Source organism: Anser cygnoides, chromosome 25 (genome assembly GCF_040182565.1).
Source record: "Anser cygnoides isolate HZ-2024a breed goose chromosome 25, Taihu_goose_T2T_genome, whole genome shotgun sequence".
NCBI classification, from domain to species: domain Eukaryota; kingdom Metazoa; phylum Chordata; class Aves; order Anseriformes; family Anatidae; genus Anser; species Anser cygnoides.
The window spans coordinates 2263456-2284992 of NC_089897.1; the positions used below are offsets into that span (position 1 = coordinate 2263456).

The 21537-nt window shown below is 58.1% G+C and overlaps 2 protein-coding genes and 1 long non-coding RNA gene across 9 annotated transcripts in view; 2 read left to right on the top strand and 1 right to left on the bottom strand.

Annotated features, from left to right (window-relative positions):
- The window catches only part of LOC106046179 (receptor-type tyrosine-protein phosphatase V-like), a 39656-nt gene extending 27391 nt beyond the window's left edge, over positions 1-12265 (top strand). For 5 of the 6 annotated variants that reach the window (XM_066982871.1, XM_066982874.1, XM_066982872.1 and 2 more), the window contains 15 exons: positions 555-645; positions 934-1010; positions 1822-1956; positions 2480-2602; positions 3022-3182; positions 3811-3946; positions 4506-4585; positions 5196-5283; positions 5764-5854; positions 6520-6596; positions 6921-7055; positions 7577-7699; positions 8205-8362; positions 9260-9395; positions 11762-12265. In XM_066982871.1, coding sequence (XP_066838972.1) covers positions 555-645; positions 934-1010; positions 1822-1956; positions 2480-2602; positions 3022-3182; positions 3811-3946; positions 4506-4585; positions 5196-5283; positions 5764-5854; positions 6520-6596; positions 6921-7055; positions 7577-7699; positions 8205-8362; positions 9260-9395; positions 11762-11821 — 1671 coding nt within the window. In that variant the 3' untranslated portion in view covers positions 11822-12265. Of the gene's footprint in view, positions 1-554; positions 646-933; positions 1011-1347; positions 1740-1821; positions 1957-2479; positions 2603-3021; positions 3183-3810; positions 3947-4505; positions 4586-5195; positions 5284-5763; positions 5855-6519; positions 6597-6920; positions 7056-7576; positions 7700-8204; positions 8363-9259; positions 9396-11761 lie in introns of those variants that run through there. The other variant, XM_066982876.1, reaches the window with a different exon arrangement.
- Positions 12266-16506: 4241 nt separating this feature from the next.
- LOC125183599 (uncharacterized) lies at positions 16507-20275 on the bottom strand. Its single transcript, XR_007165881.2, has 3 exons — positions 19487-20275; positions 16773-16931; positions 16507-16646 (listed from the first exon to the last, which is right to left on the bottom strand). It is a non-coding gene; the product is annotated as an uncharacterized lncRNA (long non-coding RNA).
- Positions 18308-21537, top strand: part of LGR6 (leucine rich repeat containing G protein-coupled receptor 6) — a 138005-nt gene continuing 134775 nt past the window's right edge. Inside the window, exon 1 of one of the 2 annotated variants that reach the window (XM_066982877.1) lies at positions 18308-19488. In XM_066982877.1, coding sequence (XP_066838978.1) covers positions 19295-19488 — 194 coding nt within the window. In that variant the 5' untranslated portion in view covers positions 18308-19294. The remainder of the gene's footprint in view (positions 19489-21537) is intronic. The other variant, XM_048071011.2, reaches the window with a different exon arrangement.

Here is a 21537-nt window from a genome sequence, read left to right on the forward strand (position 1 = left end):
AGTGGAGCAGTATTGCAACGAGATCCACCTGGGCGGTTTGGGAAAAGAGCCTGCAGCCAGAAGGATTTTGAGGGGCACTGTCAGAGCCACAGGATCAGGCTGTGAAATTCATTTCAGGCTAGCTTCCCTAATGCCAATGCCTGCGGGCTCTGAGTTGCTCTGCAGGCAGCACCTTTGAAAATCCCATCAGCGATTTCAAGGCCTCTTCAGATCACCCTTCCCTGTCCTTCTGAGCAAGGGCTCGGGCAGAAACAGCAGACGATGTTTCATTTCCTCAGCACGAGATTCTCAGAGCTTCTCAGCAGATTTCTGACTTCTGGGTGGGCTTTTTACTCCATGCCTGTTCCTGGGCTTGTTTTCTGAACACCGTGCTGTTGGAAAAGGCACTGGGAAAAGCCACCAATGGCTTGAAATACACAGGCTATCCTGGGTAAATCGTAAAGCAGTTCCCTCATGAAACACCAGGCAGAGCCGTTGGCCAGGGCAGGCACCTGGGTTGGCCAGGAGCAACCTGGAGGCCACTGGTTGTGCTTAGCTTCTCCCTCATCCCACAGGAGCTGAAGGAAGTTGGGAAGGAGCAGCCGAAGGTGGAAGCCGAGCTGACAGCCAACGTCTCCAAGAACAGATACCCGCACGTGCTGCCCTGTAAGTGCTGCCTCCTGCCCCCAGCTCACAGGGGTGAGCTCTGCTCAGGGATGGGTCCCAGATGGACACCACGGGGAGACTGTGCATGTCCCAGGGCGTTGATGAGCGCCCTGATACCTGCTCCCTGGGGAGGAGGGAGACCGGCAGAGCACAGAGCCTTGCTGCTGGCTGCATACATGGGGCTGGAGGAGCTACGGGGACTTCTCGTGATGTGTAACCCGGATGAAATTGCAGCCGCGTCTTGGGGAAGGGCTGCCTGGGGTCCCACATGTGTGTGGTCTCTTTCAGATGATCATTCTCGGGTCAAGTTGAGCCAGCTGGGGGAGGATCCGCACTCGGACTACATCAATGCCAACTTCATACCTGTGAGTGCCCGCTTGCCTTCCCCACATAGAGACACGGCCTCAGGGCACCATCAGAGAACCCAGCCCGGACTGAGGCTGTGAGGGCCGGTGGACAGGAGCCACTGGAACCACAGTTGGCAGACTGGCAAGGTGCTGGGGTCGGGCAGAGATTCGTGGTTGCCCTCTAGCAGAGGTTGATGGCAATCATTTGATGGCAAAGCGCTGTGAACGCAGAGGAGTGAGTGTGGGGAGACTGGCAAGGCTTTCTTCTTTCTTCTCGAGCGCTGTCCTCTTTCCATCCTCTCCCAGCTTACTGCCCCGTCTGTCTGTCTGCTCTTTCTCCTTCTGCTCTGTGCAGCTGCATTTGAACAACCCCGGAGCTGTGCCAGCATCCCCCATCCGGGAGCTTTCCCCAGGTAACAGGCAGGGCACGCAGCATGCTGTGTGAATCCGCGGGGCATGCGTGTGCCAGCGGGACAAAGGCAAAGAAGTCTGGGACCTCGCATGCTCACCCTACCACTGGCTGAAGAGCTCACAGAAGGCCCAGATTTGTCTGTCCCTGGTTAGGCTGAACGAGGAACTGCTTGGAGGGAAGCGGGGGGTCACGTCCCTATTCCAAAGAAGTAGAGCACGTGCTGGGCAGCACGTTTCCTGTGCAGTCAGCTTCTTCCGAAGCTTCTGCTGAAGTCAGCTGCCCAGGAAGCTGTGCTCACACGGGCTGAGGGCATCTCTCCATCTACAACAAAGGCAGATTAAGGACTGACTCGGTCCCAGGGCAGGATCCACCGGCCTTGGGAAACTTGCTGACTCCTCCTCTCCGGCTCTTGTTCAGGGCTACACATCCCAGCAGGAGTTCATTGCCACCCAGGGGCCCCTGAAAAAAACAATAGATGACTTCTGGAGGCTGGTGTGGGAGCAGAACGTCTGCAACATCATCATGCTGACGGTGTGCATGGAGAACGGGCGGGTAGGTGTGTGCCTCCGCACTCGGCTGAGCCCGCATCCGTCTGCAGGAGCTGAGCCCAGGGCTGGGTCTGGGGGCTCTGAGGGTCCCTGCACACGTGGGGCCCTGGGGTGAGCACGGGCCTGCAGCTTCTCCAAAAGGCAGCTTGGGTGGAAGAGGAGGATGTATGCAGCTCTGCATTAGCTTGGTGGAGGAATGGGCAGAAGTAGAGCTTAGCTGGGACCCAGCCCACCTCACCCAGGTAGTTCAGCAGCATCTGAAGTTATTGCTTCAGGATGAGATGCCTCATACAGACCTGCTCCATTCCCCGTGGGTGATGAGACCTGCACAGGTCATTTCTTCAGCAGGAGCCAACGGGAGGTGGGGGAGAGCAGTGCAAAGCTCCCGGTGTGAAAAGGACCCCCCTGCTGGCTCCGACAGATCTGCCCCAGCTCCCCACACATCTCCAGATGCTCCCAGGGAGATGCGAGGTCACCCCCGCGGGCAGGCTAGGCCTCGCTGTGACCCTGTCCTACCTGTGCCCTAGGTCCTCTGTGATCATTACTGGCCATCCGAATCTGCCCCGATCTCCTACGGGCAGGTGCGGGTCCACCTGCTGGCACAGAGCAGCTCTGACGAGTGGACCATGCGCGAGTTCAAGCTGTGGCACGTGAGTAAGGACCCGGGGCCCCGTCGAGGGCTGTGGGTCTGCATGGGATGCAGCAGGATTTCTCCTCAGTGGTAGTGGCAGAATTTCCTTTCTGTGCCAGTAGCGGGGTTCAAAGAAGACCCAGCCCCCTGGGGAGCAATCTGCCACCTCAGGCGTGGTGACACGGACGTATCCAACACGCATCGCGCCTCCTGCCCACCCTTGCTCCCTCCTTCCTACTGCCCTGATGTCTCTGCTATGGGACTTGGCCTGCAGCTTCAAGGACGTGTTTCAGGGCAGGCAAAGGCAGCTCTGCCACCTCCACATGCCTCGCCACGTCAGGGAGCTCTGGGGACAGGACAGGGCAGCAGAAGCCACCTGGGATGCTCCTGGGGCTTCGGGGTGCATGCTGATGATCAATGTCATCGACCCTTTTTCAGGAGGGCCTCCGGGCAGAGCGGCACGTGTCCCACCTGCACTACACAGCCTGGCCTGACCACGGGATCCCGGAGTCCACGACGTCCATTATGGCCTTCAGGGAGCTGGTCCGGGAGCGCATCCAGAGCGCCAAGGACGCGGGGCCGACCCTCGTGCACTGCAGGCAAGGCGCAGCACTGCGGGGATAGCAGGGGGGGATGACTTGTGGGAGAGGGTGTGGGAGGCCAGGGACCTCCTGGTGCACGAGGTGGGAGGGAAGGCAGCATCCAGGGCACGCACAGGCTGCAGAGAGTCTCCTTGCTCGGGCATTGGGGATGGCAGGGCTGCAGGCAGCCTGTCATCCAGTCTGGTTTGGAGAGGGACCCTTTATCAGGGAGTGTAACAGTAGGACAAGGCGTAACTGTTTTAAATTAAAAGATTTAGGTAGATTTAGATTAGACGTTAGAAAGAAATTCTTTACTACGAGGGCGGTGAGGCCCTGGCACAGGCTGCCCAGAGGAGCTGTGGGTGCCTCATCCCCATGGCAGTGCCCAAGGCCAGGCTGGGTGGGATTTGGGCAGCCTGGGCTGGGGGCAGGTGTAATTAGATGAGCTTTAAGGTCCCTTCCAACCCAATCACTCCATGATTCTGTGATTCCCAGGGGATGCTCAGCACTCCCAGGGCAGTCTCAATGGCTCCCCAGGCCCTCAGTCATGCTGGTGCCCCCCAGGGCGAGACATGCCTAGCATTGGGGGGAAGCTCATCAGCCGCAGGATCAGGCAATGCTTAAGCCTTGCTGTCTGTGCTCCCAGTGCTGGGGTGGGCCGCAGTGGTACCTTCATCGCCTTGGACCGGCTGCTGCAGCAGATGAAGCAGGAGAAGTTGGTGGACACCTTTGGCGTAGTTTACACCTTGCGGATGAACCGCTACCAGATGATTCAGACGCTGGTAAAAGCTCTGCTCCCTCTTCCCCCAAACCCATTGCTTTGTGGCATAAAAGCCACCAGGGCTGGCAGACAGATGTGCTGGTGGGCTGGTCCCAGCACCCCAACTGGTCTCCAGCCTGTGGCTGTGCCATGGTGCTGCTCAAAGCAGTGATATCTCCCAGGGCCAGCTCAGCTGGAGTGAAAATTGCCCTTCCATGGGGCTCTCCAGCAGCTTCTTGGCTTGCCAGACCCACAGCAGCAGCACACAGTCTCAGTGTCAACACCCAAGGGCACGTAGCAACAGGATCAGGCCCTTTGCAGACATTTCTTGACCCACGCCAGGCCATTGACCTGTGCTGCCCCGCACCCCAGCTACTGTTTCAAGACCTCAGGGCTGGGATATGGTGTCAGTACCAATCTTCAAGACAGGGGAGGGGTACAGGCGCTCTGAGATTGAACTAACCGAGAGGTTTGGGGGCATGAACATAGGACATAACCTGCCCACTGGGTACCACACCCCCCTTCATGGTGTCTGCACGGTGCAGGATTGCTCTACATTGCTGTCTGCCTTTGCCTTCCAGTCCCAGTATATTTTCCTGCACAGCTGTATCCTGGACAAGATCTTGGAGGAACCACTCCTGGGTTTATCAGGGACAGAGACGTAAGGGCCTGCTGCATTTCGCCTGCTGCTTTCCCCCTGCCCCCCACCACCCCAACCCACAGCCCCTCCAGGCAGCAAGCTGGGATCCTGAGCTCAGTCTGGGCCTTGATCCCAGGACAGAAGGACAGCGAAGTCCCACCAGCCGTCACACCCGGTGTTTTGAGGGGGGTCAGCCTGGGGCTGGTTGCTCCCTGCAGCACAGGGAGCCCAGCCTAGACACAGGGCACACGGCGAGGGCTTGGGGGACCGCATCCTCCTTCCCTTCAGTGTCAGTCTCAGGGGCTGTGCCAAAGAGCCGCAGAGCTCCCAGGGGTGGGAGCAGGTCAGGGCTTCGCCCCTCTACCCTGTTTCTGAGCCTACTTCTGGAGGTGACCTATTTATCTGTATGGCCAATTTCTCTCCTACCTCATTCAAAAGAGGATGCCCTTGCCTATGCTGTGTCCTGGCAATGGGCTCTGGGCTGTGCTACAGCTGAGACCCGTCAGAAAGGGGCTGGAGAGCCACAAGAGGGGTGGAGGTCTGCCCACAGCCCTGCCCAGCTCCTGCGGACACAGCCTGGGTAATTCTGCGCTTGTTCAGCCTCCCCCTTACCACCAGTTTCTCTCCTCAGGTCCTGCCCCATCCCACTGAAAAGCTTTGCACAGCACTACGCCCAGAATGCAGCCAAGGCCAACACGGGCTTCCTGAGGGAGTATGAGGTGAGCGCTGTCCTGGGCAAGGTGCGGGGAGCCCTGCACAGCCACACACACTGTGGGGGCCTGGGGAGCATAAGCAGCTGCTCAGACTGGGGGACACCCTAGAAGTGCCTCCTCAGTGGGTCCCGTACCCCAGTTTCCCTATGCCTGGCTCTCCTGGCAGCGTTCCCCTCTCCATGGCACTGCATCCCCAGCCCCCTCACATGTCCTGCACCGAGCAGGATCCATCCATGACCCCTCCTTCGCAGACCCCATGCAGGGTAGGGACCTACGGGAACACCGCTCTCCTATAGAGAGATGCAGACAGTGTGGAGCAGACCTGGCAGCCCACCCCACTGAGCCTCGGCTGGGTGGTCCCGTGGCTTACCTGCCTCCGCATGGGCAGCTGTAAGCACCCTGCTGCTGAGGCTGGGTGTCCTCAGGAGTCGCCAGATCTTCCTGAACCTCCTCTGCTCACTGCTTCCACCACTCTCTTTCACTCAGACCCTCCTAGAGGTTGTCAAGGAGGAAGCCAGCTCTGCAACACCACCTTCAGGCAACCAGCAGACGCGGCCCTCTGCCAGCATCCTGCCATGTAAGTGCTCTGACACCTCGCACACTCTTGCCATGCCTCACAGTGCAAGAAAGCACTTTGACACGCCGGAGTGGGTCCACCAGAAGGCTACCAAGGTGGCTGGGGGCTGGAGCATGTGTTGTATGGGGCTGAGGTTGGGGGGAGGTTGTTGAGCCTCGAGGAGAGAAAGCAAAGGGGAGATCACATTGCTGCCTTCAACTGCCTGCTGGGAGGGCACAGAGAAGATGCAGTCCTCCCGGGTGCACCATGGAAGGACAAGAGGCAACAGGGATAATTTGGAAGACACAGGATATTCCAGCTCAGTACAAGGGGAAAAAAATCCCATGAAGACGGCCGAAAACTGGAACAGGGGCCCAGAGTGTCTGCAGCATCTCCATCCTTAGAGATATGCAGATCTCCACTGGACAAGACACCGAGCAAGCCGCATGCACTGCATGCACCTCCTTGGAGAAGGGCATTGGGATAGAAAAGGATCAGCATCTCCAGGAGAAGCTCTGAGGCTGTGTTTTGAGGACCAGCACCCGCAAGCTGGACAAGAGCACCGCAGAGGGGGGATCTTTTGCAGAGAGGTGGTGAATGGGGGGGCTGGAGTTGTGCGGCTGCTTGCAGGAGCTGTGCGAGCGTGAGGCCGCCCTGGCTCCCTCCATCGCCCACATCTCTTGCAGATGATCGCTCCAGGGTGAAGTTCTCCCTGCTGGAACAGGGCCCTTTCTCAGGCCTCCTGCAGGCGTGGCGCATCCCGGTGAGTCGTGTCCCCCCCGCAGCAGGCGGTGCTCCCCTCTCCGCAGCCAGCCCCTGCTCCCCACCGCCGTTGTGACCCTGTGTGCAGTGCTCTCTTGGACCAGAGGGGTCTGTGGGGATGAAGGATGAGTCTTGCCTCCCTCCTGGGGCTCTGCCCAGTTTGGGCTGTCCCCTTTTCCCTCCCTCGGGGCTTCTTCCTCTCCCCTTTCCTCCTGACATGCTGAACTTCCCTTCTTTTCCTGGCCTCTCCCTCAGTTGCCCAGGCTGCCCGGGTTTCTGTACCACCTTCTCCAGCTGGAGAGTGATGTTCTCATTCCCCACCCAGGGCTGCAGCTCCGGCAGAGACTATCTGGCTGTGCAGGGGCCTGACAAGCTGACCATGGAGGACTTCTGGACCCTGGTGTGGGAACAGGACGTTCACACCATCCTAACGCTTCTGCCGTGGCAGGAGAAGGGGGAGGTAAGACACTGTGCCCACCTGCTCCTTGGCAGAACAGGGATCTGTTTAACAGAGCTGGAAGCCAGAGGAGCTCCAAAATTTGGGCTGTCTTTTCTGAAGGGGCGCTTCTTTCATCCTGAAGCCTAGTGCAGAGCCAGCTTGGCTGATGCTGAACCTTTCCTCTTTCAAAATGCTCCCACAGCCTGTCACAGGAGGGAGGCTCTTTGCTGCCCACCATCAGATCCTTGGTCTCTTAAAACTGCATCCCCAGGGCACCCACGGACAGCAGCTCCTGCCTCTGTCCAGCCGAGCTGGAGAGCATTTGCTGAGCTGAGTCTCACTGCCAAACACCGCTGTGCTAACGGGGAACCTGGCTGCAGTCCGCTGGTTTTTCCAAAACTCCTCTGGGTTTTAGCTGGGGGATGAAGTGGCATGGAGGGGTTTTTGGGGAGGTCTCGGTCCAGCTCCATCACAGCCCCTTGAGATGGTGAATGGTCTGCAGTACGGCCACCAACAACACGAGCCAAACTTCTTGCACACAGGTCCCAGCTGACGCGTGCTGGCCCCTGGAAGGAGACTCTCTCTGCACAAAGATGCTGACCATCCAGTGCGGCACCGAGAAGCCTGTCTCGGGATGGAGGTGTACCCAGCTCAAAGTGAAACACGTATGTGTCCGTGGGGCTTCCCCACTGCCTGGGACATTTCTCACTGCTAGCCAACGGGTCTGGAGGGGCAGGGGTTGAGAGGTCTGCGGGGACTTGGCTGAGGTGCCGGAGCAGGGTGCCAGCAGCCCGTGAATGCGGGAGGGAGTCTTGATTGCAGCCTGCAGAAGGACATCTGCCAGGCAGACATAGGAGATGCACGGGAGAGGCCTTGGAGGCTTCCCCACCCCTTACCAAAAGGTCTTTCCGACCCTCTTGCAAACTCCCACAGCTCTCAGTTTCCCTCACAAGGTGCAGGTCAAGGTGCCAGGGGAAGGAGAGCAATTCCCCTGGGCACTGTACCCACGGTGCAGGCGATGGGCAGTGCCCCAACAGGGACTCCTAGGACAGCGTTACAGAAGCTCAGGAAAGCGTCTGACAGCCTAAGGACTGAACATCTGGGGCTCCTCTGCATCCAAACTCACCCATCCCTCCCCAACGGCCGTGTCAGCTCTTTGTGTCTCCCCAGGAGAAGAAAGGAAAGGAGAGGCAGGTGCAAAAGTTCCTGTACACGCTCTGGAGCAGCACGAAGCAGCCAGACATCCAGGACCTGGCGGAGCTCCTCGCTGCAGTCAGACGGTGTGCGCCCAGCCGCAAGAGAGCCGGTCCTCTCCTTCTGCACTGCAGGTACATGGAATTGTAGAACCAGGGAATGGTTGGGTTGGAAGGGACCTTACAGATCAGTCCAACCCCCTGCCATGGGCAGGGACCCCTCTCACCAGCACAGGCTCCCCCAAGCCCCATCCAGCCTGGCCTTGGGCACTGCCAGGGACAGGGCACCCACAGCTCCTCTGGGCAGCCTGGGACAGGGCCTCACCGCCCTCATAAGACAGAATTTCTTCCTAATTCCTTTTTGACTTTCTTCCTAATGCCTAATCTAAATCTACCCTCTTTTAGTTTAAAGCCATTACCCCTTGTCCTATTGCTACGCTCTCTGATAGAGTCTCTCCCCATCGTTCTTTCATCCCATTCTCTCTCCATCCATGAGCAGCTCCTAGGAGCAGGTACCCACAGCACCTTGGCACAGCCACCAGCAAGTCTCTGCCCCCCACCAACAGCCTCAACGTTCTGGGGCATTTTGAGAGTGTAGGTCCATAGGAGCCAGGGAAGCTCACGTGAAGCCGGGCACATGGGATAAGGAAGGCAAACAGGGCTGGGCCAGGGACAAGCATGGATGGAGCAGGCACTCCTGGGCTGAGGTGCCCAGACCACCACTGGGCTGGCTGCTGGGACCTTGGGAGCAGCCCTGACCTCCTCCGTTTGTGGCCAGGGACAGCAGTAGACGACACGTTAGCAGGGCTGGCCCAGGTGAGGGATGCACAGCTTGGCAGGGCAGGGTGGGCTGTGCCTCCAGGCTCCTTCGGTGGCACTGTTGGGACCGCTGGTCAGTGCAGAGCTCCCTGCCACCCACACCAGTGCTCACAGACCCCCCTGCCCCACCAGAGCCAGCTGCTGTGCATTTTCTCATGGGGCCTCTGACCTCTTGGCCTGGTGCCTGCAGTGACCCTCCCTTGTCCCTTGCAGCGGTGGCGTGAGCCAAATGGGGACGCTGATCTCCCTGGATTGCCTCTTGCACCAGATGAAAACGGAGAGGGTCGTGGATGTCTATGGGGTGACCCTCCAGCTGACGAGAAGCTGCTGCCTCATGACCCCCACGCTGGTAGGTGGGAAGGAGGGAGGGCAGCGGGCTGGGCAGAAGGCGACATTGGTGCCAAGGTGCCCCCAGGGTCCCACACCCCTGCCTGGGCTACGTGGGGTTTTACTCCCTGTTTTGCCCACCATGTGGCTCTGCCAGCCACCGAGGGCTAAGGGTGCTGCCTCTTCCCAGGGGAGGGCTTGCAATTTCCTTGGTTTTGGAGTTAGCATAGGTTAAATTGTATGTGAGCTCCTGATAAATGCAAGCTGCTCTTCCTGTCCCACCCTGGAAAACACGAAGCACTGGTTTGACCCTACGCGATGAACCTGCCCCCAGTCCCCGCACACAGCTGTCAGCACAGACACCTGCAATCTGCTTTTTTCTGCCACATTCCCACTTTCCTGCCTGGAGGAGCTCGGTGGGACACCCTGCTGCATTTCCAGCTGCCCTGCAGCCACGAGAGCCACAGGGCTGGGGCAGTGTCTGATGGTGCTGCAGCTGTGCCGTGCCATGCTGTGCCGTGCCATACCGTGCTTTGCCATGCCATGCCGTGCCATGCCAGCCCAGCCTCCCAGCCCCACGCGTGCCGTTCCTGATGGGTGCTGGTGGCACAGATGCCCTCTGGTAGCGCTTCCTTTTGCTGCAGCCGCTGTGTGTGCTGCTGCAGCATCGCTGGGAACCCTCCCCACGGGAGGCGGCAGAACTGGGGCAGATCTCTCCAGGGCTTCCCAGCTGCAGAGCCGCCTGTGACCAGCTAATCGCATTCTTAATTAATGTGAACCATGCGCATGGTGGGAGCCGGAGGAGGGCAAGGCCTCCGTTGCCCCAGCCTCAGAGCTCCTTTGTATTTCAGCCGTGCTCTTGCCAAGCGGAGACACAATGTGCCCATAAACGCACAGCAAGCGCCCATCAAACGCCACTGCCCCATGGCGTGGGGGCAGCAGAGGCAGCAGCTTCCCCACCTCGCTGCGGGCAGTGCTTGTTCCGATCCCAGCACACCCTGTTCTGGCCAGCAGAGGCTAGGCAGGGCTCTGGCCTCCAGCCCCGTGCCAGCCTCATCCGTCACCACAAGGTCTGCCAGGACGCTGCCTTTCTCTCCAGCAGGGGTACACCGCTGTCACACCGGGGCATCGGCTGATGTGGTAGGGTTTAGAAGCCAAACGAGGGGGAAAATGAACCTTTGAGTGATTGCCCCATGGGTGCTGGAGCACCCTCAGCCCCAGCATAGTGCAAGTCTCTGGGGACGGGCCCCTGCCTTTCGCCAGGCGGCGAGTGTGCCTGGTCTGAAGTCAGCGCGGGGTTGTCACTCCGGATTTCACAATCGGGCCGGGCTCATTGAAAACATGCTCTGGTGACCTGGAATCACAGCCATTGTGTGATCTGTGGCTTTCCTGGTCGTGCAGTGGGACTAAACCCACCGCCGGTGGGGAGGGAGGCTCCTCGTGACTTGTAGCTCAGCCAGCGCATTAGCGAGCTGCTCGGGGGCCCCTCTGTCAGGTCCCTAATCCCCCTTTCTGGCTACCATGTGATTGCAGCCCACATTTGCTGGCTGGCCCTGCCCTTCAGCGTGAGCACTGAGCACAACCTGACTTACCTTTCCCGGAGCCCTGCCAGGGGTCGGTCCCCAACCAGCCCTGCAGTGCCCAGCACCTTCGCCCCAGGGCGCTTTGGAGCTTGGCATTTTGTTGGAGCAGTCTGGTGTTTGTACAGAGCATTTACCAAATCTGTAATGGAATAGAGCTCTCTGGGCCTGCGTTACGTGCTGACGGATCATTTTGCTGATCTTAAAAACAGAACAATAATGTAACTAGACTAAAATGACCCAGACTGGGCGCTTGCAGAGATCTACCCTGGTCAGCCCTTCAGTCCATTTTGTTGGGACAACCACCGAGGGACGCTCCTGCCCATAGGTCTTCCCTCCTTGTCGCAGGTCACTGCCAGAGCTTGTGCACACCAAGGAGGCAGAGCTCTCCCCATGTGCTGCCCTGCAGCAGCACCGGAGTTGCCCTGCAGCCGTGGTTTGGGTGCAAACCCTGCGGCACATCCAAAAGCCACAGACGTGCAGATTGAGGAGGTCAGGCGCCATCGTCCCTCTCACACCTCAGTGCAATTTGCCTTCAGGTTTTATGAGTGGGGATGGTGAAGCAGAAGGAAACAAATATGGTGTAACTGCAGCTCCAGGCCCGATTCTTCCTTTCTGGGTAGCTCTGGTGACACAGGACAAACGCGGACCGCTTGGGACAGTGAATCCTGCTCTGCCATCAGACACTGCTGGCTAATGTCCATCACAAAATAATTGTAGGGCCTTTAGAGGCGAATTGCAGAGCTAGTTCTGCAAACAGGAGGCCTCCATCAGAGACCTGATTCTAGAACCCCTTTCTCTTTCTCAGGACCAGTACATGTTCCTGTACACCTGCATGCGGGACATCATCGCTCAGAAGCAGCCCTGACACCACTTGGCACAGCCCGGCACCGTCCTGCCCTCCACCCCTGCAGGGTCCAGACTGGAGCCAGGAGCTGGGGTGAGAGCACAGCGGGGGTCCTGCAGCGAGAGGGGACCCACCCTGGTGCCACCACCACCGCCGCGTCCCGCATGGTGTCCGCAGAGACATGGGGTCTCCTGAGCAGACTCGGGCAGCGTTGTCCTCCCCTGCTGCAGCCCCTCGGTGCAGACACGGCCAGGGGCTGGGTGGGATGCTCCCCGGTTTGGCCGCTTTGCTGGGATTCCTGGTGCCTGGAAGGTTTGTTAACCCAACTGCACTCGGCACAGGAGGGGCTGCCCATGGGCATGGGGCGTGCTGAGGTCTCCAACACTGCTGTGGGCGGTGGGAGCAGGCTCGTGGCGGCTGATGGATCAGCGTTAGGTACAAACAATAAAAAGCCCTAGGAAGGAGCGTGCTTGTAAGGGTGGGTTTGCTTTCCTGGGGTCCTGGTGAGGCCCAGACTTTCTCCTCCTGCAGCACAGCACCCATTCCCAAAAGGGCACCAGTGTCCCTGGCAAGGCGGGCCACAGGCAATGGACCAGGTGCCCTTGGCCGGTCCAGGCATTGCTGCCCATGGCTCACAGCGGCTTCTGCTTGCTCTTCTCTGCTCCTGGTACTGAGGCAACGCCTCTTAACAAGAAAACCCAGTTTCTGATGAAAGCTGGGCTTGAGGTTATGAACCTGCTGGCTCCCAGGAGCTGAGGATGAGCTCAAAGCTGCTGGCAAGCAGCTGGCAGCCCTGTGGCTCGCTGCACAGCTTTGGCTGCTGCTCCAGAAACTGACAAGCTGCTCCTGCGTGGGATCTGCCACATCCACCGGCTGCCACGCGGGGTCCTCCACAGGCTGCAGAGAGCCACAGTGTGGGCATCTGCTCCGACGTGATCTTCCATGGGCTGCGGAGGGACACCCTCCTTCACCAGTGTCCTCCCCATGGGGAGGAATCTGCTCCGGTGCCTGGGTCACATCCTCCTGCTCCTCCTTCACGGAGCTGGTGTCTGCAGGGCCGTTTCTCACTCCTCTCACCCAGCTGCTGTGCAGTGTTTTTTATCCTTTCTTAAATACGCTGTCGCAGAGGCACAGCCAGCACCACTCGATGGCTCGGCTTTGGTTAGTGCAGGGCCCTTTTGGAGTCAGCTTTTGGGGCCAGCTCTTACCGACCTGGGGCAGCTCCTGCAGCCTTCCCCGCCCTCCTACCAAAATCTCGCCATGTAAACCCAATACATCCTCATTCCATGAGGAATTCCATGGATCCAGCTGCTGTTTGGAAATGTTTCAGTGTCCTTCTTTGCTACCACCACGGTACGGCAGGTCACTGGCTGCTCAGCCACTTGCAGCATTTCTGCTTCTGGCTGGGTGACAACATACCGAGAGCTCTCCAGGAGGATGTGTGAACACTTTCAAACATAAAAAAGGACCACAAAGCTCAGAGGATACGCATATGTGCACAAGATGATTTATGATGTTATCTTGACAAGTGTCTGGTGCTTGCCCATACGCTCACAGAAAGCCTGGCGGCTTTACGACTTTCATGGCAAAACTAACCAAAAACTCCTAAACTATGCTCATGCTGCAGGATTCACATCTCACAGTGGTGTTTGATCCCCTAGCCAGTCAGCAGGATTGGTGAGGTCCAGCTATTTACCATTCACGAGGGTGTGCATGGTTCATAGCAGCAGCCACCTGCCGTGTTCTTCAGGAGAACGCACCAGTGCGTGCTGGAGGCCTGACATAAGGCAAACAAGCTGCAGTCTGGTCCAGAGAGTAAAGTCCCTGGCTTCTGTCGAGTCTTAGGTTGATGACGAGTTGCGATGAAACAAGCCTGGATCGATCCCCAGTATCTCCCTGCTGGTGACGTTGGGCACAACCGGTGGTTCTCCTTGGCTCAGTGTGGCCCTGGAGCTCCAGACGCTGAGGATGGTTAAGTCTCGAGGGTGCGTGCAGCTTTGAGCTTTAGCCTGGTATCCTATCTGAAGTCTGCAATCTCCATTTAATGACAAGAAGCATCCCCATCTGTGTGCCCCAGCGTGCTTTATTGTGCGTTAAACAACTAATGGTGTTAGTGCAGAAGACCTCAAGAACATCTGTGGAGCCCCCTGAGCAGAAAAGTGGGGCCAAATCCCAGTTGGAGTGCAGATGTGATACAGGAGCCCTTGCCATGGAACGGGTTATAAGAAAGACCCTTGAGAGGGGCACGGAAGCAGGATCCCTGGGGGGGAATAGCTCTCTGCAGCCTGGCAGCCAGTGTGTGGAGCTCGTGTGCCCAGCTGCCCACCCCGGGCTGGTGGTCATCGCCCCTTGGCTCTGCATCACCCCGTGGTAGCTCGCAGTTCCTGCAGAGACTAGACACCCTGGCTCTGCCAAGCACAGCACCCAGGGGTTCCCAGCATCCCGGCCAGCAGTGCGTGCTCAGAAAGGGGCAGCTGCCAAGGTTAAGGAGGGGCAGGAACTCCCCGTCCTCTCCTATTTTTCTGCAATCAGAGCTACCCTGCGGCTTGCGGAGTCATTCTGCCCGGGGCTTTGCTCAAAGCCATATTCCCCGTGGAGAGGGACTGGCTCTGGCTGTACCACTTGTGGCACCGGAGAGGCCAGAGGCCTCATTATGGTGCTGCGTTCCCAGGGCCTGCTTTGGGCGCTTGCCTTCTGCGGCGAGGAGCACAACGTCCCCGCAGGACAGCTCAGGAGCAAGGCAGGGTGAGCTCTGCTGGCACCTGCCCCACGCCACCTCCCACCCGGCAGGGCTCAGTGCAGCGCAGCACCATCCGTCTGCCCTGCCCGGTGGGCTGTGGCACCAGGACCTTTCTACAGCCCCTCGGGAAATGCTCGTGGGTCTCCTGTGTGCCCGTGCACAGAGGCGGCAGTCCCAGCCCCAGGGCACGGGGACACAGCGAGGCAGGGCTGATGCACCGACCCAGGGCCCGTCGCACGTGGTTACAGGTGTGCTGGCTCCAAGATGCAAAGAAGCGAGTGAAAGCCATGCTGGGGGAGAGGTTGCTGCTTGCAGAGCTTCCAGAAATCCAGGAGCAAGCGATCCCACAGCCCTCACATCTGGCTAGCACGACGCGCAGCTTGCACTGAGCCAAGGCGAACCTGCAGACGGCTGCAGCCAACGCACGGGCTGCGAAGGGACCTCGTCACCGACGGGACGGGCACGTAGCAGGGAACCGTCCCGCAAGTTTCACCCGGTGGGTTTGGTCTGGTTGCAAATGTGGCACAGTCCGCTGCCCTGTGCCTCACGTCCTGTCTAGCAGGAGGCCGACCCGGTGGCAGTGATGAATTTACAACCTCCCACCCACTGCTGCAGCGGAGGCTGGAGCCACAGATGCTTGCAGAGGGTGTCGTGGGAGCTGCGGTTTGGATGAATAATTTTCCAGCCCTGCAGCTCAGAGCCACGAAACCCAGAGGGGGAGAGAGAGACAACAAGACAGTAAAACAAAACAAGCCTCCAGCTCCGGCCGCCCAGCGCGTTCTGGACCGAGCCGTGTTGTTCTTCGTATCGAGCCTGCCCCAGCCTGGCAGCATCCAGCCACCACCCTGCTCCACCAACCCCTGTGCAGAGGCCGGGACTCTGCAGATGAGCAGGGCCGGGGCTGTTTGGGCCCCCTCCCTGCTCCCTGGACCAAGCGGGGAGAGCAGGGCCCCTCGCCTCATGCATCTCCTGGGGACCCGCAGCCATGGGAGCTGGGGTCCCGCAGATCCTTGGTCCCATTTCTCCATTCACTGGCGCTGCTGCTCTGCCCTGGGCTCTCCCCTGTTCCCCGCTCTCTCCACAGAGCACAGGGAGACCCGAGGCATCTTCCCTCAGCACACCAACAGCTCCCACCCCAGGGAGCCCAGGGAGCCCTTCCCAAGCTGAGCACCTCCATGAAATGAAGGACCTGGCACCAGGCTGTGGCTGCCCCATCTACCCGTGCCATGGGGATGCCCGCTGCTCGTTCCCTTTCTACCTGAGCCACACCAGCATCAGCGAGCCCCAGGGTTGCAGCTCGTCCCTCCCCAGGATCTCCAGCATCCTCTCCCATCAGCAGCTGCCATCACTCACAGCCAGGCGAGCAGAAGTGGAAAGCAGCCAGCACCCTTGTGCTCTGCAGCAGGGACAGTTTTCCCCAGAGATCAACAGCTAAACTGGGATTCTGCTAGGGTGAATCCCGAACCCCCTAAAATAACAGGGAATGAACTTCGTTAGCCTGGAAACTTCGACAACTCTAACAAGCCTTGGCAGCCACAGTGCACAGCCCAGAGCTTGTCTGGTGTGTCCACAGAGCGGATTCGGCCAGCAGTGCTGCCAGGACACCCAGCTCCCCTTGGGTCCAAGGCTTAGATCGGAGCCAGACCTCCTCAGGTTGGTGCAGGAGTGAATAACGTGGCCCTTGCAGACCTGCCGAGCACAGCAATAATTGTGCTTGCAGTAGCTCGCGCTGGCTGGACCCCATTACACGCTGAGGCTACGCTCTAAATTTTTCCAAGATTTATTTTTTTTTTCCCCTGCTCTTAAGCAAGCTGTAGGAAGACTTGTTAGCCATGCACAGCGGAGAAAACAGGAGAAATACCAGCCGGGATGTCACCTGCCACCCAGAGGTACCACACCTAAGGTGTCACGCTTGGCCACAAATGCTGGTGTTTGGCCCCGGAGTCTCAGGTCTGGAAGCAGGTGCCTGTGAGCAGGGGTGCAGCGAGCGTGTTGGGGAGCTGGGCTGGGCGAAGGGATGCTCAGAAGCAGCTCGGCGAGCAGGTAGTGCTGCCCTGCTTGCTGCGGAGCAGAGCTCGTCTCCGCTCCCCAAACCGCAGCCTGCCACTAGAGGACAACACACAAACACGTGTGAGCCTTGCAGGAAAACTTCCACTCACACGAACAGGGAGAAGCTGGGTCTGGAGCTCCCAGCGCCTTCAACCAGGGCACGGTACAGCCCGCATTACTCACAGCAAACTTCAGATTCAGTGAGAACTGGCTGAAAAGCGACACTTCCACCCCGGAGGGACTTATTGGGAATTCCAAGTTTGCCATGGAAACATGGAAGGTCTCCGGTCCAAACAACTCCACGTCCAGACTCTCTCATTTTGCCAGGAGCCAGGCGACACGCTGGAATAAATGAACACTTCAAATATTAATGTCTATTAGCGGGTCTCAAAGAAATGAGACAAGGAAATGAAGCACCACAACTGAGCTGGAATAAAAAGCAAACAGAGAAGTTGGAGCAAAGTGTGACATGCAGGGCAAAGCCCTCCAAATTCGGGCTGTGTTGCTCCAAAAACAATGTGAAAAATGTCATTGCAGTCAATGCCTTCCTGAGGAAATGGCTCTGTTTCAGCAGAATGGCACTTTTCAATAGGAATCTCTTTAATGTGATTTTTTAAGAGCTCTATTAATAGTGCGCTCAGCCAGAGCCCTGCATCCCCAAGGAGAATTCACTGACCGAGAAACTGTCAGGGGCTCGCGGTGCAGACCGGGTCTGGCTGCTTGGGCTGCCCAAGAAAGAAAGATGGGGAAACTGTAGATAAAAACTGCAATTGCAGCCAGGAGCAGAGTGATAGGCCTGATGCTTTCTCCAGATTTACACCAAATTCCTGGCTGCTGTCAGAGCAAATCTATCCATTTCAGGCCGTGCTAAAGCCCCGCATCAGGGCTGGAGGAAGGGTTGTCAGCGGACCCAGGGAGGAACCTCTCTCTTAGGGGCTTCCCATCCACCCACCGGGACCCCTCCATCCGGCTGGCAGTGTTTTAAATTTGGAGCTGTCAAAATACATCGCCGATGTTTAATTAATGACATCTCCAGAACTGCCTGCCATGGAAGTGGCTTAATTCTAATTAAATCAGTTCCTGCTCCTGTACGAAAATCCTCGCTTCTCTGCACTCCGTGACAAAGTTTCCACTGAGATCAGCACTGGTAGGTTTTCAGCCCGGAGACTGCAGGATCTGAATGGATTTCACAAATGAAATAGCTTCAGGTCCTGCAGCACCCAGGGCAGGAGCCCTCAGCCAGGGTCTGTGCATCAGCCCCAAACCCTGAGCTCGATTTGGAGCAGACCTTTTCAGAAGAAATATCCACTTTGGTCACAAGTCTCACACAGGAGGGAGCACACCCCCAGGCCTGGGCTAGCTGGAGCTTTTTAAGCCTCCCGTTTTGCAGACCTGAACCCATATAACTCTCACCTCATTTATCCTGAGAAAATCACTTTTGTCTTAATAAAAAGTGCACTCACAGCAAGCAGGGCTGTGAAAAACACCTCCCAGTACGTGCTTCAGCCATGTGGCATCTTATTGTGGCACGGCCACAGTGGGTGCACTTTGCAGCCACCCACACCTGGGTCCCCCTTTCTCTGCCTGTGCCCCATGCCCGTCTTCCAGGCATGGCTCGAGGAGAGGCAGAGGGAGGAATTCACCGGCACGGAGGGAGCCCAGGTGCACCACCGGAGGCCCTGCAGGCATTGCATGGCCCCGTGGGGAGCTGCAGGACACCCTGGGACCCTGGCTGCAAGCCCCCACTCCATGGACTATTGCTGTTTTCACCCCTGACCGCTTTACCTAAGGCTAGAAAGAGCTCTTGGGGTGAACATGTTGCTGCCGCTAACACAGCTCATACCCCAGCTGGATCCGGGCGATGCTGGACCCAGCCGTGCATCAGCATCAGCACCGCATCCCATTTACCTGGAGAGTGCCCTGGAGAGGCCCCTGTCGAGCTCAGCACCCTGACACCGCTGCTCCATCCCTTGCATCTCCCACCCATCCCCTGCCCAAGGATGGAGACAGTGAGAGGGGAGCGAGGTCGGACGGACGGACGGATGGACAGACAGCCCTGCAGCCCTGGGCTCGGCAGCTCCCAGCAAACAGCTCCCTGGCAGCTCCTGCACCCTTCTCCCAGCTGCACCCTGACTTTCCTGTTGCAGCTGGGTTTAGCAGCCAGCGCAGACACAGAGTCCTTTATCTGGGGTTATATTTCAGCGTCCCAAAGTCTGGAGCCCTTGAAGTGCTGGTTGGGTACTCCTATTTATGCTCCTCTGCCCTGCCGGAGCCAGCTTTGCCTTCCCCTGCCCTGCTATCTCACAAAAACATTGTTACAAAACAAGCACAGGTCCCGGAGCTATGAACAGGTCTTTATTTGTTGAGGTTTCTTTTTCTTTCTTTCTTTTTTTTTTTTTCTCCTTTCTTCCCTTTGAATGAAATTCCTGCCAGCTCTAAGAGAGAGAGAGAGGGAAAGAGTAGAAAGTTTAACTCCTCCCATTGGAGTGTCTCACGCCCCTGCCCAGCCCTTGAAACCCAATAACCAAGATCATTCAACAATGCCTTCCCTTCCCTGGCTGCATCCTTACTCCTCTCCGAACCGCGGGAGGCACGGTGCCCGCTGCCAGTGAGGGACCTGGGAGCTCCCCTGGGTGCAACCCAGCCCGGGGACGGGGCGAGCCCGCGGCTCCTCGCACGCTCCCCACCGCTGCAGCCCGGTGAGGATGGAGCAGCTCTTCTGGGGCGTCCTCCTGGCCTCCTCTGCCCGCTTCCAAGCGGTGGCTGCGGAGCCAGGTGCGGCGCCCTCGTGCCCAGCCCAGTGCCACTGCGAGGAGGATGGGGTCATGCTCTCGGTGGATTGCTCCGAGCTGGGGCTGCCGGAGGTGCCTGCCAGCCTCAGCCCCCTCACGGCGTACCTGTAAGTACAGCCCTTCGCTCTTCCTTTCGCCTCGGGTCTTTTCTCCGGACCCCTTCGTCAGCTGCGGTTTTCCTCCGGCTCGGAGCTTTGCGCCACTTTTTCCCGAAATTGAATTTCCCCTGGAAATTAGAAACAAAACCAAACAGAAAAAAAAAAAAAGCAAAAAAAAAAAGCAGCTATTGCTCCAGGACCTGCCAAGCTAAGGCAGCTCCCCCTCCTCCCCGCGCCCCTCTGCAAACGCTGTTTATATTGCGATGTTATGCATGCTTTGCTTCTTGATTACAGTGGATCAGAGGAGCTGATTTGCTGGGTAGATTCTGATTGTCTGAGAGCATAATGGAGTATTTATACTGAGCAATTACTGCAAACTGCTCTGGGATCCTTCTGTCAAACATTTCAATAGCCGTGATAACTCATGGCTTTTGGGGTTTGGGTTGGGCTGGCCACCAGCAGTGTCCAAGTTGCCTCTTTAAAATGAATATTAAAGTCCTATAAGAGATGTAGGATTTTTGGTGGTTTTTTTTTTCTTCCCCCCTCTCTGGTTTGAATTAAAAGTTCCTAATTTTCTGAATGCTTCCCATCCTCTCTGGTATTAATACCCCAAAGGGTTACACTACCACAGGGACTGGTGGGTCCCTTTCTAGCCCCAGCGATGGTCTCAGTGGTGCCATCAGACTCAGCGGTGGCTGAGGATATCCCCAGGGCGAGCAAGGGACTCCCCAGGACGATCCCAGGCTTTGACCAGGAGAAGAAATCCATCTGTCTCATGGAGACAGGTTGGCCCTGGCATGCCCTGGGGAGGATGCTTGGCTTTTTGCTGAGCAGAAAGGGCTGCAGGACTGCCCACAGCTGCGCAGCAGCAGGCTGCCGAGGTCCTTCCTTGCCTTTCCCAGCCAGGGATGCAGCGAAGCAGCTGTTTTTTATACCGGATCGTGCAGGACAACCTGTAGCCCCCAGGCAGCGCTGGGTTTGTGCTCGTTGTGCTGAGAAGGGGCAAGTGCCCAGGCGTGGCTTGCAGACCGTGTGGCTCTGATGTTCCTGGCTTGTCCTGGGATGCAGTTACTTGGCTGGTAAAGCCAAGCAGCCTAAGTGGTTCGAGAAGGGCTTTTCAAAGCCAGGTCAAAGCTGCCATGGCTGGATTAGAGCTCTGCCTGTCCTTCTTGCCTGAGGACATCGCTTTATGTACTGTGTTGGGCCAGCTGAGAAAGAAATAAGACAGGACAGGATGATTTTCACTGGAGAGCATGAAAAATGAGAGAGCTGTGTAATGCAAGCTGCATTTCCGTGGGAGCGCAAACCACGGAGCACTTGCCACACGAGGTGTGCACTGCATAGAGGTATTGCACTGCACACCCCCTGGGGCTAAATTTGGAGCCAGCTGCCTCTGAGTGAAAAGTCGCTGCAGCTCTTGAGCATGTCCTGGTGGAGGTGGCCGACAACACGAGGGCTGCAAGCAGGGGAGGCTGCAGAGCTTTGCAGCCCCCCCTGCTCCTGCGAGGACAAACCACAGCCACGGCAGGGACCTGTTCCCAGTTTGCAGACCCGACTCCCAGCGGCTGTGGTGCCCCCATCTCTGCAGAGAGATGAGCCCCAGCAGCCTGGGAGCCCCTGGAGCACAAACCAAGGGCCAGCTGGAGCTAAGCTGCTCTCATCGCCACATTTGCCCTGAGCACAATATCAGAACAGGGATGCACAAGGGTACAGACTCCTTGTGCAGGGTGGCAGCGGGCAGGTGCTTAAAGATGCTCTTGGCTTTCGGCAGAGGTCTGGGAGCTGGGCTTTGGGGCAGCCCAGCAGCAGGCACCAGCAGCAGCTCCTCCGCCAGCTTTACGCACAGGGTGGCGCCAACGACAGCAGTTTGCCGGAGGTGCACCAGCAGCGCAGCCTCCCCAGCCCGGCACCTTGCAGGGAAAGAGGGGCTGCAAGGACAAAATCCGTGGGACCCAGCCAGGGAGGTGGCGGAGGGTCCAGGGTTCTCCTCTTCCCTTTAGGGCTGGGGCTTTTGGGGGAGCCACAGCACATTCGCCGTGTGATTTAAGCAGCGCCTGT